The following is a 16611-nucleotide window of genomic DNA, read 5'->3' as shown; positions in this document are numbered from 1 at the left end:
CAGCCTCAGGGAAACGAGGAGGGAGCGGTGTAGCGAGGGGACCACCGCTCCAGCTTCCTGGCCCCCTCCAAGGACGATGCACAGTGGTGGGCCGAGTTGGGCACCTCAAGGGACTCTACCTGAGCTGCTGTGTTGAGGACCAGCCATGCCAGGCCCTGGTGGACACGGGGTCTACCATTTTCCTGATACGACCTGGCGTGCTCCCTGGAACATCCGGGCCACTGGTGAAGGGTTGGTTGCCCACAGACACCCAGCTGATGACAGTGACGGGGGAGAAAACTCTTATGCGGGGGAAGAAAACGTTGCGGATCCGAGTGAAGGATCTGGAGCTGGTGCACGACTTCTGGCTCGCCGACATTCAAGACCGGTGCATCATTGGCCTGGATCTGCTGAGCCGCTGGGGGGCCTGCGTCGACACCGTGAAGCTGGCTATCACTCTTGGCGCAGAGACTTTTGCCCTCCAGTGCGGCCAAAAGCAGGGAGCGGAGGGGACCAGACGAGACAGTGCCATCGCGACGATGGCCAGCCCCCTCCACCGCCTGACTGACAAGGGACAGCTGTTTGGCTGGGGGGATGCCTGTGCTGCGGCTTTTGCACAGCTGAAGGAGGCCCTCACCAGAGCCCCAGTCCTGGCCTACCCCGACGCCTGGCAACCTTTCATTGTGGACACTGATGCTAGCAATGTAGGAGTCGGGGCGGTCCTTTCCCAGCAGGACGAGGCTGGAGAACGGGTGGTGGCGTACTTCAGTCGTGCCTTGGGGCGAGCCGAGAGGAACTACTGCGTGACCCGGCGGGAGCTGCTGGCCGTAGTGCTAGCGGTGCGGCACTTCCAGCCATATCTGCACGGCTGCCGGTTCCTCCTGCGCACTGACCATGCGTCTCTGACTTGGCTCCTGAACTTCAAACACCCAGAAGGGCAGGTGGCCCGCTGGCTGGAGGTCCTTCAGGGCTACGACTTCGAGATCCAGCATTGGGCAGGTCGACAGCATGGCAACGCTGATGCCCTCTCCAGACGGCCCTGCGTAGCCATTGAGTGCCGCTACTGTCTGCGACAGGAGGAGCGGGCCTAGGAGGTGCTGGGGGTGGCTACAGCTCAGGCCACAGCCAGTGGAGGGGGGTGGCTCCCATTGATAACGCAGCAGGTGAAGCGGGAGCAGGAGGCCGACGCAACGTTGGTTCAGGTGGGGGCCTGGCTGGAGGCGGCGCAACGCCCCGCCTGGACGGGGGTGTCGGGACAGGAGCCCGAGGTGAAGGCCTACTACTCCCAGCACAACAATCTGGAGACCCAGGACGGCCTCCTGTACCGGAGATGGCGGGCCCCCGGTTAGGGCAGACATCACCTGCAGCTGTTGGTGCCTCGGTCGCTGTGGTCGCAGGTGCTTGAGCTGGTCCACGGCTCGGTGGGGGCAGGACACTATGGGAACGCCAAAACTCTCCGCCACCTCAGGGGACTGTTCTACTAGCCTGGCTGTCGACGGGATGTGGAACTTCATGTGCACTGCTGTGACACCTGCACAGCACAGAAGGGCCCAACTCAACGCTCCACTGCCCCCCTTCAGCAGTACCTGGTGGGGGCCCCAATGGAAAGAGTGGGAGTGGATGTCCTGGGGCCTTTCCCTGTCACAGAGTCACGCCTGCCGTCCAAACATCACGCCTGCCGCTCTGATGTTTGGACGGGAGCTCCGGACGCCTGTGGATCTGGTGTTCGGGTCCCCCCCCCCGAGCCGGAGATTGATGGTGGGCCAGAGATGGACTACTACAGGAGGCTGAGGGAGCGGCTGCAGGTGGTTCATGACTACACCCGCCAGGCCCAGGCCAGCGCCGGAGTACGACAGAAAAGAGTCTACGACACCAAGTGCCGAGGGGGAGTTTTCATGCCAGGCGACAAGGTTTGGGTGTACTGCCCGGTCCGCAAGAGAGGAGTGTCCCCCAAACTGTGCAGTCACTGGCAAGGGCCGGCGGAGGTCGTGGAGCGGCTAACAGAAGTGGTCTACCGCATCCACATGCCGGGCCTGGGGCGCATGGTGGTGTTGCACCGGGACAGGCTCTCACCGTACTGACCACTCACTCCGGCAGACGCTGGGGCAGGGGATGATGGTGGCACCCCATGTTCTGACCCGAGTGACTTTTCCCCCGCCGGTCGAGACCGGCCGGTGCGCCAAGAGAAGGCACCTGGACATTTGCAGGACTTTGTGTGTGGTAATGGGGTCGTCGGGGACGACTGACCCCTCAGGTGGGGGCTATGTAGCGGGTCAGGGGTGTTCGGGGTTCTGTTTTTACAGTTATGTTTTGTTTATGTTACCATAGTGACGGGTGACGCCCTCTCGCTGCGACGGTGTGTCCTTCCGGGGTCAGAGGGCACCCTGTGTGTTGTTGTTGCTGTGCTGTTGCCGCGCTGAGCAGTGAGCTAGCGGCAGTGTTCTCCTGGCAGATGTAAATAAATGGCTGTGCTCCCTGGCTAGCTCACGGGAAGCAAGACCAAACGATACCTCCGTCTCCTCCTTGTCTGAGCTCGCCACAATATGTTATATCGAACAGCCCTAACTGTCAGAAATAATACAAAAAAGGCTTGGAATATTTCACATTACATTTAATGAATGTCTCTTTGAGTGTATGTCTAGTATATGACTAACAAATGCTGGGTTTTTTCATGATATTCTAATGTTTTGAGATGCACTAGCAGAAGTAAGGTGACAATCTAAACAGGTAAACAGAAAATGACCTTGAGTGTCAGTGGTATTAAATCGTACCTGCAAATAAAAGAAACATTGCTAACCTGAACAGCATTTGGTTGCTTGTTCACGGCTTCTCAAGCTTTAAAACTGTCATATTAGCATTTTTGTAAGCTTTACATATTCTGTAGGACTCCACATGAGGGTACATCATTAAGTTAATACATCTTCCCGCATACTGGTGAATGTTTTAAAGCACTCTTAGATAAAAGAGTGTGGATTCAACGAAAAAGGGGAGAGACACAAGCCGGCACCTATGGAAAACTCCTGAAGGGAAAGCTGAAAAGTAAATCAAAACACAAAATCCCCTCCAATTCTTCTGGGATATGGCACTCGCTCTAAATCTGGCAAACAGGGAGTACTGATGAAAGCAGGAACTGTTCCCACAGGGATACAAATGAATCTTCTCCACCTCTTCCTTAGACCCATAGCAACACAACATGCCCACACCAACAATTTTATTTCAATTACTCACATCGCTCTCTCCCTCCATCCATCCATTCAGCCATCCACCCATCCATGCTACTCTGCTAAGTCTTCTTATCTGCCTCTTGTCAAATAAATTCATGAGCAGTAGGGGATTTGTCAAGAAAGATGAAGAGACGGGTGAATGCTTTGCTTCTGTTGTTTAGCGTTTTTCAGTGCGGCTCTTATCCCGGCCTTGTTTCTATTGTTAACAGATTCCTTGAGTCTTTATGGGACAGAAAATGGAGGTGTGTGCAGTTTTTGTTTCCCTTTATCAAGTGGCAACAGGAGCAGCAACCTGCCTGTTTAATCTAGCAGACACAAACACTGTCTGAGTATAAACCACTATACTGATGACTGCCACTGCAAAGCCATTTACTGTCATCCAGTCATCTAAAAGCACTTAAAACATTAAGCACTTAAACACATTTGTCTTGATGCATTTCCCATTGAAGGCCTTTGACCAGCAGATCGTTCTCTTCTCATACAGCATTATCTGCTAATGGTGGTGTATGATTAGTTCTGCATCTTATAATACATCACGTTTTTATCTATTGATGGTCATGGCAGCAGCAGTGTAAACCAAGATACCCAAGCTTGTATCTCCATGGCCTCATCCTCCAACTCTTGTGGGACGACACAGAGGCTCGCCAAAGCTCACCAAGAGAAATAATCTCTCCACCAGCTCCTGGATCTACCTGAAGGTCTCCTCCCAGTAGGACATACCCAAGACGCCTGACCTCTCTTTATTCAGAAGGAATTGTAGCTAAATGCCCAAACCACCCCAAGTGGCTCCTCCTGAGAGGAGTAAAAACTTGACTCTTCTAAAATGACCTGTAAGCTGAGCCCATGCAACCATCGGAGAAAACTCACTTCTGCTGCTTGTTTTTTTTTTTTACGTGTTTAATAAATATTTTTAAATTGGTTATTTAACACCAACATATACTATGAAAATTCCATTCAAATCACAATTTACAGGACTGCTGAAACTATGCTAAACTATGCCTCCTAACTAAAAACTATGCTTTTATACATGGGGATAACCCATGGATAACTATCTTGTGATGTAGATATTTTATAGAGTGCAAAAAACATAAAATAAACAAAGGTTTGCCTCATTGTCAAGCTTGACCAGACTTTTATTGCTGTTGCTTTTTACCTTAATGCTCTTTATATTCTATGCAAAACACTTTGAATTGCCTTGTTTTACTTTATTTGTCTTTAACAGACACTTAACTTCACCTACCTTTAATATAACCTACCCCACTGAGGAAGACAGGTGGGGATTAGAAGCAGAAACAGAGATAAAGACCAGTGTTACGTCTTATGATCTAATGACCTTCACCCAGCATGGCCCCAGCGTGAAACTGAGCTGTAACAGCAAACAGACAGCCCGAAACAGATTAACACTGACCACTGGTGAAACAAAGCAAGCTGGTGGGAAGTGGAGCGAGTGCAGGAAGAGCGGGAACCTTCTAAAAGGATTGTAGCCGATACCACAGAGTAATTCTTCTCCTCCTCTCTAACTGGGATACAGCAAATGGCAATAAAGCTAAATGCTTTCAAAGCCTAAAAAGGAAGGGAAAAGACCCCAAAAAACAAAAACAAGGAAAAGTGATAAATTATTTACATCAGTCTGGGAATGTGGGTATCATACTGAGCTGTCCATTTTGAGATTTTTCCTAAAGCATGAATGCATGTTTGCATGTATATTTCAGTGCATGTGTCCACACACACAGCTGTTGATCTTGACAAACAGGCTTCTACTTTGCTGGCATCTGGTTGTGACAGTGCAGACCTCGCTGCTGGAGTCCTGCCTTGGAGTTTACTGCAGGCCCACAGCTTGGATTTCAAGCTTCTGTGAACTAACACCAGGCTGACAAATGCCTCAGTCGTAATAGTAAGAATGAGTGAAGGCACTGAAACACCCGCAGGAAAAACAATTCTGGACTGAATCTTTAAATAGCCTCCTATAACGGAGCTGTCAACACTCAGAAATGTGAAAAATGACAGAGAAGAATTCATTGTCTGTAGGGTTGCAATCAGTTATGAGAGGCATTATCAGAGGCTTATGGCTACATAAGGGATATGCACTGCTGCATACGGATCACAACTTTAAAGAGCATCAAATGAAACATCAGTAGAACTATGCTCAGATTTTTTCTGGAATACATATGTTTTTGTCCTTTAATTGGGATCGATCAAAGAATATACTGAAGGAACAACGTAGTAACCTTAATCACACATGTTACCATTACATTACATGCAAGCCATGAAATCAGGAATCCAACATCCTCATACAATTTCAGGAAACCATTTTTGTTTTGTTCTCCTCTCTGATTTGTTCCACATTCGATCCGTTGTGTAAGATTGTTGCAGTTATTGTGTTTTGTGACTCACTGTTTCTGTGTCATTCTTATAGAGTTATGATTTTAAAAAAAAAACACCCTGTCTTAAGCACGTTTATTTACCTAATTTTAAGAGGTATTAAGGACCTGATTATTTTATTATTATGTCCTGATATTTAAAACCTCACGACTGACAGAGGGTGTATTTTTCTTTTACCATGACCGTATAGAAATCCTCTCCATCTTAGTTTGTTTCTCTTAACCTTCTGCTGCTCGGGCTATCAAGTTGTCCCATTTGTCTTAAGTGCCTTATGAAGTTGCGGGTTCAATAAAAGTTTATACTTTACAGTTTGCTTCATAGCTCATGTAGTGATAGAAAGGATTTTGCTTGTAATAATTCTATTATCTCTCTGTCTCCCATTTGTCCCATTTAGACTGGCAACCTGTAGCTTAACCCCAGAGACTCTGAGTCCTTGATTAAAATACAAAAATGTAATTAAAGTATTTTGGCGACCGGAGTGACAGCACACTGGAAAATTGGACAGAAAACAAAGTATGTCAATGTGAGGTCAGGCATCCTTGAGAAGGGTGCTCAAGCTGATGCACCAAATGTCTCATGGGAGATCCATTTCCACTTGGCTAGCTGCAGATTCAATCAGTTGGCAGGAGAGAACTCTTTCAACCAAATGTCAGCGATGATGTCACTGAGTTGCTGTGAATTCATCATCCTGAATCACTGAATCACATCAACTATCCTTTTTAGCATGTGACAACATTTGAAATGCTAAATGTAATGGGTACTTGGAAAAAAGAAATGGTCATGTGTCACTTTTCAAATGTAAATGTAAAACTGAGGAGTTATGACGCTAATCTCAACGGGTCCATTTACAGATTAAGTGATTAAGTCTAATACCCAACCAGCACACACAGCCTTGCTTCATCAACGACAAGTTTGTGTCGTGCAGCTGAGTGTGCTGAGTGTCACTGATGATCGAATATGTTTATTTACTAGTCAGTCTATGCTCTCTGCTCCTCATTATTCTCCGGGAAGTCTCCTACTGCCATCACCACCTCCATCCCATCTCCCATAAACCATCGGCAAGGCCAGAGCAATGTAAGGCAGCCGTATTTACAGCCCTGAAAGCAATTGGAGGTTAACAATGAGGCCTGGCTGCTGCAGTTTATGGGCCGCTGTAAAATTGCCACTATGATTAAAATCTCCGTCAGGTGAAAGACAATGGTGCAGCCCTTTATCTCAACACTCCCATGAAATATCTACTCGCACTCATCCTCCCTTTCTTTCCTCTATGACCTCATTTGCAGGCCTTTACCTTGGTTAACTGGCCTTTTACGGCTCACTGTCTTATTAAAATCTGGGGAAGCGTTCTAAGAGTTGTTGGCCTGCCCTTTGTGAAAGTGTGTGTGTGTGTGTGTGTGTTTGACAGTGCATTGTTTGCATAGCAAGAGTGCATGATATTTTTACAGACCTGATATTTTTGTGGTGTCTTTATGATTTACCATTTAAACCTTAACTGTTACAAAAAAAAAAAACTTTTGACAGACTCCTCACTGAAGACTGGTAGACCCTCTTGACTTCCAGCTTGTGACTACCAAACTGTCTCTGCTTTGACAGGCAGAGCAGGTTACACTGGATACAGTGTCATTGAGCTGAATTACGTTTGTCACCTTGCAGCATTCTTAAGAAAAAGTTATAAAGCAAAAATCTAAGTGTGGGTTAAACCACCTGGTGGATGGACTTTGGCCATATTACACAAGCAGTGTAAATTCAAAAACCTTCATGTGCACTCAGATAAGGCACCACCAGCTGTTTATTGATTCAGAGGTTCCAACCAGAGGTGTTCACCTAATTCAGAAGTATGAAACATGAGGCCAAAGGGCCAGAATCGGCCTGGCAAAGACTCCAATCCAGCTAACTGGAGAACTTCGGAAAATGTTTAGGGGTGCATAGATTTTGATGTTTTAACTGTATTATGATAAGAACCACATGCTTACCAATTGATAAAGGATGGCCCACTCCATTCCCCATTACTATTACATTCCACACCAAAGTAATTAAGTAACAATTAAACAACTAAGTGACATCTGGTTGTGACAGAGCAGGTACATGCAGTGTTGAATGTCTGCATGTGGCCAACTGTAAAGTGCAAGCAATATGCAATTAGTGAATTGCTTCCAGTATTAACCCCTCCCCCCCGGACTATGAAAGGTGATTTTGAGTTCCGTTTTGCAACTTTTCATGAGCAATTGGTGGTTGAAAAGATAATACATAGCCAATATAATCTAACTGTAAGCTATATTTACTTGTTGGAAGTGAACTTTCTCACAACAGAGACAGCGGGAAAGTTGTGTTTGTTTTTAGACACGATGTGGGTGTTGTATGTAATCAATACATTAATAAATTACAGTATAATAAAATATTGGTATCATCACAGAAATCATTCAGTACAATCCTAGAACGTATAGATAGGGAGTACAATAACATATAATATAGTATTTCACATATTTACATAATGGCTACTGTATGCGCAGCAGCAACACACAGAAACTAAATTAAAGCGACTCCACGGGAGAAGCTCTCCCAGGTTTCTGCTGTTATATTGCATTTTGTGTGTATTTCATACCATCAGAAATACCATTACTGCAAAAGTAAATTTCAGTATTGTGGTATTCTGTATCTAACATCAGTGGCAAGCATGTGACTCAAATATTCATTTACTTTCATACCAATCCAATCTGCTCATCGCTAATGCGTCTCTTTTTTCTCCTTTAGTCTCTTAATTTCTTATGAAGCCTCAGCACTTCCCTTCCCTTCTTATCAGGTACAAGGGATGAAGGGGTGGGCCCATAAAAGCAATCTGCCAGTGACAGGAATAGCAGGAGGCAGGGCACCGAATCTATATCTTGTTCATTTTAACAACATACACATTCATACACACCCACCATTCAACGCCCACATGTCCATATACTCTACATTGGAATATGTATGCACCAAGTGGGAAAGAGGAAAAAAAAAAAAAAAACATCCTTTATGTAACCTCATTCTCATTCTAAAAAAAAGCAAGGCAACCACCTGGAGGCTGCAAATATACAACTACAGGCAGTTTGTGACAGTGGATACATTCATTATAGGTAAAAGCAGGTGGCTGGGAAGATATTATACACCCTGACTTAGTTTCTATAATTTCCAATCATGACAGACAACTATTGAAACAGATTTTTCATTATTATTTATTTACAGGGAAGAATATACTTTTTTTTAAAAAAAAAAAAAAGGTGCAAACATTTGCTTCTCAGATCAGATGGTACTTTGATACTCCTCATCTTTACACGTCTCTAGACACACATCTTATCTGTCCTCTTCTTCAGCGTATTCTTCATCCCATCCTTATATACTTGCCCTTAAAAAGTCCAGATAAACACTTTCTGTGTTTCCTCCGTGCCACCACTCTCTCGATGCATCTGACAGCAACCAAGAGAAGCACAGAACGCATTTACAAGGCCCGTGTGAGGACTGCAGCTTCCTTTTTACACTAACACTCACTAATATCTATGATGCCACTGAGCTTCATCTATCTACCTCTTATCTGGTTGAAAAAAAATACACTTCTATATGGCTCTGCTGTGAGAACCTGCCTCTAAAACACTGCCCGATTGCAATAAGGTCATTCTATTTTGGTTTAGGTTGTCTATTAATCTTGAGTGCATAAAGCCTTAAGGGATTTTCTCTGTTTTCATCCAAGCCATTTCATTTTATTGTTTGAAACTTCTGAAATGGCAGCTTTAGTGAGCTATTAGTGCAGCACTAAACATTAGAAAAGCTGAACAGAAGAGGTAAACAAAAGAGAAAAGACCCATATGCCCATGACCCATATTACAATTTTTTTTGTTTTTCTTTTTTTAAACATACTACACCTTCCTCTCTCTCGCACCAACACACACACACAGACAGACACACTCAGCTTTGACTACCAGGCCTTGAAACACGAACTACAGGTTTGACCTTTGGCAGTGACATTATCTAAATAGGGAAGTGTTCACAGTGGAGCAGCGTAACATGAACTGAAGGTGTCAGTTATGCTGCTTTAGATATTCCTCAAAGATGCCAGTGCTGAATAAGAAGCACTGGCATCTTTGATGCACACACACACGCACACACATGCACACACATGCACACACTCACACACACACACACACGTCAAGCACTGCTGGAACAAAGAGCGGCTAAATGGTCATGTAAATTTATAATGAAGAGAAATGCGGTTATAGAGCCCAACAGGAAAGTCGTACGGGTGAGCCATGTTAACATGCACACACACAAACACAGGTGCACACACACACACAAACACTTGAAAGGAGAAAATAATGCTTGCTACAAACAAAGAGGTGTTATAGATAACCATAAACGGAGCTCCTGTACGGCACAGATCGTAAATCCAAATAAGCACCTCCAGCAGCGGGCCATTCCTATCTCTTATATTGCAGTTGTGATGATTTAGTGCATGTTTACAGTCAAAGTATGAACACCGTTCAATTTAAGTAATCATTATTTGAAGCAAACCAAATCTATCACCTGTCAATTAAGGGACTTATGACAAAGTGGCACTATTAAAATTCATGAAGAGCGTGCCATAAACTTTCTTAAACATTTTGGTGACTTCAGCAAAACGCTTACAGTGTAGCTGAATTTTTGAGCTTCAGCGGACAAGACTGACTCACTCTGAGAGCTGCTTTCATTTAACTATTATGAAAGAGAAACCCTAACACCATCAGGAAGGTTTAGAGTTTAGAGGAAGGCGGTTCAGAAAAAGCCTGCCGGCTTCCCTTCACTACTCTTATCGGTGCAAGCACATTTTCTAAAGTCTTCCCTTAAAACGATTTTGAAGACGACTGCATTTTACAGAGCGAGATACATCGCCCTGTTCTTATGGCCGGGGCCCTCAGCTAGTCGACAGTTGCACAGCAATGTTTTAACAATGTGGATTTTAACTTGAAGTTTAATATTTTTAATATGTCTGAAAAACTCTTGGTTGAAACTCCTTCTGCAACAATAACCTAAAATCAGCATTTCTGGTAACTACAGAGCACACTGGCATAACATGTGGGAGAAATTTAGATTACAGAGCTGCTTTAGCTCTGACATATTCATAGGATATGACATCAGTGTCAATCCACAGAGTGCACAGTGTTTCTATTCTACTATAGTTTCCCAGCTCCTGAAGCAATATCATCCTTTATTATTATCATCCCAAATTCTACTTTCTATTCCATAATTAAGTATAGCTTTATTGATTTGTTCCCTTATTTCATCTGTTTGCCTTTATTATTATGGTTTCTTCTTCTTCTTCTTCTTGTTATCATGTATTATTTATGTATCTGTATCTTTGTAGAGCCTCACAAGTCCAGATAATTCACATCCACATAACCACACAGCACATCCTTGCACATGTAAGACACACACACACACACACACACACACACACACACACACACAGGTTTTAATGAAATATGGAGAAATGCATTAATATTTCTTATTTTTACCTCCACACTTCAATATGTTGTATATTTGCTGTAACATTTTACAAAATCTGGTGATTTCATTTCAGGCAGTTAAAAGTTAGTACATCAGATTAAGCTACATATGTCTATATCATCTGCTTTTCAAGGGCTTATACCTCTTCTGGCATAAAACATTCAGCACAGTCAGTGAGTATTTAATTACTGCATATCCGCCTTCAAAGAGTGAGCTGATCCTTTAGCACTTCCGGTAGTTTTATAGATATCTGAGCCTCAGGCAAGATACTGCTTCAAGGTAGACGGGCTGTCAACATGAGTGGCAAGTGATGGTGTGCAAACCTGGTCAGCTGAGATTTTGAAGAAGATATTAATAATAAATTGCCTGCCTTAAGGCTAGATGACAAACGGTGACTCCTCTGAGTATTAAATGTTCGTTTTTACAGCTAAAAAAAACAACAAAAAACTTTTGAGTCGCCTCCCATTTCTGATTATTTTGTTTCTACTATAAGGAGCCAGACTTTCCTGTAATTTTTTGTAACAGTTTGTCAGGCTTTCTGAAAGTCCTTCAGGAGTGATTTACTTTTTGGGGGGAGATGTTAAGCCACTTTATACTGATCTGCTCATTCAAGCACAAAAAGGCAACTAACTCAAGTTCTGAACCACTGTTGTGTCTCCACAAAACAGAGAAAGAACCAATTTTAAATAGTATCTGAGGCACTTTGTTACTGTTGCAGAAACATGTAAATTGCTCTAGTTTCTTTGACATTCCAACAAAGAAAACCCAGGAATAAAAATTGTGTTTTTGCACCAACAAGGTACTAATAGCTAACGGCTTTTAGCAAAAATAGCAAAAAAAACTTGGGCTATCTCAACATGATGTGTAGTGCGTCCTTAAAAAAAATAAGGAAACTGGATGAGTGGATATGCCATGATTAAGGGAGGGTAACACGGAGAAAAGCCTGAGGTATGCCGAATTACACGAAAAAAAGAAATTGCAAGAAAGTTTCACAAGACTTTGTTGAAGTATTGACTAATATTGACTTTGACCTTGTTAGAATTGTAAAAACTTTATTTTATCCTTATATACCATTTTTCAATTTGTGTTTGCGTCTCAATAAATCACTGCAGCCATTTCCCATGTTCCAAGCAAACCATAAAGAAAGGGTGGTTCGAGACTTCTGCACAGTGCTGCTAAAACAAACAAACACAACCTTGTTGCAGTTGCTGTGAGAAAAGAGAAACTATTTCATGGTAGTTTTATGACTCCATAAATGTTCTCAATTCTGTAAGTCCCCAGATGGTTTTCAATCTCTAAAGACCAAATCACCCAAAGTAAGCAGCAGAAAGTACAACGCAGAAGCTGCTTAAAGCCATTTATCCCTTTCCATGGAGAAATTATCAAAATATTTTTTCTTTGTAATCACTCCGCAAAAACTTCAATTCACATTGTAAATTGTACCACGATGGGTACATATTTAGAGAACGGGGTTGTAATGACAACAGTTTATCACATTTATTTTCACAGCAAGAGTTTTTTAAGAGGATTTTTGATAATAGTCCTCATTTGGACTGCACATGGGAAAAAAAACAAACTGGTTTGTCATTTCAACACACAGCTGGAGGAAGTCTACCCCGGAGGTCCCGTACAACCGAAAATTATCTAAAATAAATGAAATTGTCTAAAATTGCTCTACTTTCCTCTAAATAAGACTTGAAGTAAAGAAAAAAAAAAGACTAAATATGAGCTTAAGTGTCAGATTATCTCTGCGGCTTACTGCTGCATGTACCAAGTGCTAATGATCCCTGGCTGTGGTCCAACTCTGTCTTATATTTTGCCGTTGAAAATAACTCAGACTAATTTCACATCTCTCTGCGTGAAAACTATCAGAGAAATAAATGCTCGAAGAGGAGGTTAGATTGCATAATGTATTCACAATCTAATTTGAGCTGTGGCCTCCCAGAGCTGGAAACATTATTAAAATTCACTGCAGTGGGTGGGGTCAGGAGGCTAAGCTGGAGATGGGCTGGAGTAAAAAAAGAAAACTTTCTAAACAATAAAATCTGATGACAGACGCCTTTATTGTTTCGTCTTCAACATTAGCCAGTTTCATGGACATCTTTACCTATAAGCTGATTGTCCTGTTTAATTATGTTTAATGTTTTTAATTATAATGGGAGGGCTTTGTAGCACTGGACTCTTGCAGAATAAAACATGTAATAAGCAGTAGGTGCATGAACAGGACTACCTGAGCCCCCTGCACATAAGCAACGATCCACATTGCTGCTTAGTCAAAATGATGTGGGCCGGGTAGGGAGCATGTGATTAGTCATGGGCATCAAATTAATATTCACTCTTGAGTGGTAACACAGAAAATAGGAAAGGCATTAAGAAAGAAACACTCACTCCCGCATCGTCCTCCCTGCTGTCGCTGGTGTCCTCGCTCTTGTGGTGTCCGGCTGAGGAGCGAGTGTCCCTCTTTCGGCTGGCGTCGGTCCCCTCCGTCTGTCTCTCTCCATCTGGACCAAGGGGGAACATGGATATTGCTTAGAAAGACAGCGACCGCTATTATCCCAATTTTCAGGTTATTGTCATCCACATTTCCACTTTAATCATCATTAATGGCATCATTGTCATTCAGATTTCTCTCATTATCATCACCGTCATCATCACTGTCGTCAACAATAATTTGAAGCTATCACCCTTTTTTCTTTCAACTCAGCCTCTCCACTGTCATCAACCCCAGATAAAAGTTCCCAGAGAAAGGCAGATTAAGTGTGAAAAAAAATTGTAATTGGAAAAGCGAAAGGAGACAAGAGGGAAGAATAAAACCGAGTCCAGAGGGGAAATGTGAAGCAGGGGGAATGAAAATGGAGGGGGGAGAAGGAAAAAAAAAAGAAGCAAGAGATCGACAAACGGAGAGACAGAGAGAATAGCTTTTGCTGGGAAAGCTAGACTGCGGTCATGCCACCGATGGATTATGGGAGTTTTGCTGCACAATGATGACAGTTGCCTTGGCCAGGAGCGAACAATTGGAACTTAAAACTACTCATTACGCGTGTGTATGCGTGTGTGTCAGCTTTTGTGTGTCTGTCACAGAGCATATGTTCAAAATTGCCATTTCTCTGCCAGTAACACGTGCACATGCATGCACACGCGTTGTCACGGATGATCGCACCGCACGACTCAATACAGAGAAGTTACAAGATATTTAGCACTTTATGAGAGCCTGGTTATTTGGAGTTACAAGGACCAAATAGATACTGTAAGGTTTCCTCTAAGGGTTTTCACCTCTATGAGGACTTCATATAAAAAATAAATAAATAAATAAAAAAAGAGAATCCATACTCAATTCAGTCCAATCTCATTTTATTTGTATTGCCCTGGACTTGATCCCATTTGGCTGACATGGTACATGAATGCACAACACTTCTGCAGCCTGGATGGGCTGCCATAAAAGGTGGCGCCACTGCAATTGACTTGCCAATAAAACGGGAGAAGGAGGGGCCTCGATTGCATTACAGTGAAAGTGGTTCATTACTGTCCGCCTGGCCGCTGTAGCTGCGGCGTATATACACGCATACATTCACACACACACACAAGAATGTGCGCACATGCACACAAGGGATGGAATGTGATTAAAAGACAGAATGGGGAGAGCGGGTGGTCATAAAGCATAATGAGAGCTAATAGTTTTCCAATATGTCCCCTTAACAATGAGTCTGAGTGGGCTGAATTGGATGCGGGTGGTTGAGGGGTGGTGGGGGGGCTGAGCTGTGGGATGATTGATGCAGTCGAGGAGAAAGGGAAAAACAGAGAGGTATACTTGTGCTCATACTCCTCATTCATGTACAGAAACGGAGGGGAACAATTGAACTACTGTCAAAAAGCAATCCAAGCCGAAAACAGACAGAATAAATAAAATGTCGCAAAAGTAAAAGTTTTCATCTCTCTAATTCAGCTTGTCCTGCATCCTATCAAAGTCTCGAGCAAACGTAATATCTGCAGACGGTTTGTTTTCCTCATTTGTTTGGAAATCATCCCGCCTGTCTCTCTTCATTCCCTCCGCAATCTCACTGATTCTACACAACTGTAATAAAAATACACTTTGATCTGAAAAATTATCATCTTTTTGTGGAACAAATGAAGCACTGGAGAAAATTACCATGTTCACAATGACTTTCCTTAAATAAACTCTATTCCCATCTTTCTCTCAGTGATTGTGTTCCCCTCTAGAATGAAGTGTGCCGAAAATGATTTTATAACTAATAAATAAATAAAAGAGACACTTCCACAAAACGGACAATAACACAATAACAACTAGTGGAAGCGGAGGAACCTGTAAGTGCCATTTTCATGTCAAACACAGCCACTTGAGCCACAGGAATTGTGCTACGAAAGCCATCACCCCGCAGTAGAACTCGATATGGACAGCCTAAGTACAGCCTCCGGGGTCTATCAAAGCTCCACCAGATCAAAGAGCAAAGAGCAGCTACGCTAAACCTCATCTCACTTCGAGCCCTACATTGTGGAGTCAAAAATAGAAGGACACTTCAACTTCCAGCACTATAACTTGTCAGATGTTATGAATGCGCATTTCCCTGGTGGGGCGTGTGCCTTAGAATGATTTAGAAGGCTGTGATATTAAAATGCCAAGACGTCATGCGGCATTGTAAATAAAGTATAGCAAGTTACCCAAAAATCACTCCAATGAAAAAACAAAATATCATTTCTTGATAATTTATCCAGCTCTTCATTTTGAAATGTATTTTCGTTCCTCTTCTGAGTAAACAGTGTGTGAGTCACTGCATGAGTCAACTGGCAGCATATCTTTCTGTAACCATTTATCTGAGACTATTAAGAGTAGGCACTGCACCAAGACACTTTTTTCCTTGTCTTGCATCATTTATGTAAGTCATCACCTTAAATGTGAATGTGAATACAGAAATTATTATAAAAATTAAACAACAACAACAAAAAAAAAAATCATCTTTGAAGCTGAGTGAGATAGTTTCAAACCCCACAACGAAGAGCAACCAGAAAGGGAAAAAAAAACCCATCCAAAGCTGATTTCAATAAATCATGATTTGCATGCAAAATAAATATCAAAGCAGTACAGTCAAACAGACAGCCAAATCCATTACAGCTTTTCTGAATGCCAACGATAAACAGAGAAAAGATTAACGGCATTAGAGTTACAAAGAAAGAAAATGGAAAGCAGGTGTCAGAAAGCAGGTGACCAACATGAGAAAGCAAACTTTCTCATGAAAAATTATTCATCTTCCAGCCTCTGAAGCAATGTCTTTTAAAATTTGAGAAGAATATTTATCCTAAAAAAAATAAATAAAATAGTGTATCTTCACGATAATGTCCATATCTCTATAAGAACAGCCCTATCAAATGAAAAGGAAAGTGGAAATTAAATTTATGCTGATATTTGTTACATTATAATTACACTTAAATCCTTTGGGGTCATTTTTAAGATTGAAATGTTTGGAAATACTGAAAAAAAAAAAGGAGAAGATAGTTTTTA

General features: G+C 42.8%; 1 protein-coding gene across 1 annotated transcript in view; it reads right to left on the bottom strand.

Moving 5' to 3' along the window:
- The window catches only part of b4galnt4a (beta-1,4-N-acetyl-galactosaminyl transferase 4a), a 142492-nt gene that overhangs the window by 81151 nt on the left and 44730 nt on the right, over positions 1 to 16611 (bottom strand). Inside the window, exon 2 of the mRNA XM_040025237.1 lies at positions 13485 to 13597. Within this exon, the coding sequence (XP_039881171.1) occupies positions 13485 to 13597 (113 nt within the window). The remainder of the gene's footprint in view (positions 1 to 13484; positions 13598 to 16611) is intronic.

The sequence above is a fragment of the Simochromis diagramma genome, unplaced genomic scaffold, assembly GCF_900408965.1.
Source record: "Simochromis diagramma unplaced genomic scaffold, fSimDia1.1 OVJJ01000293.1, whole genome shotgun sequence".
NCBI lineage: Eukaryota > Metazoa > Chordata > Actinopteri > Cichliformes > Cichlidae > Simochromis > Simochromis diagramma.
The sequence above is the reverse complement of the archived record's forward strand: the minus strand, read 5'-3'. Positions and strand labels throughout refer to the sequence as shown.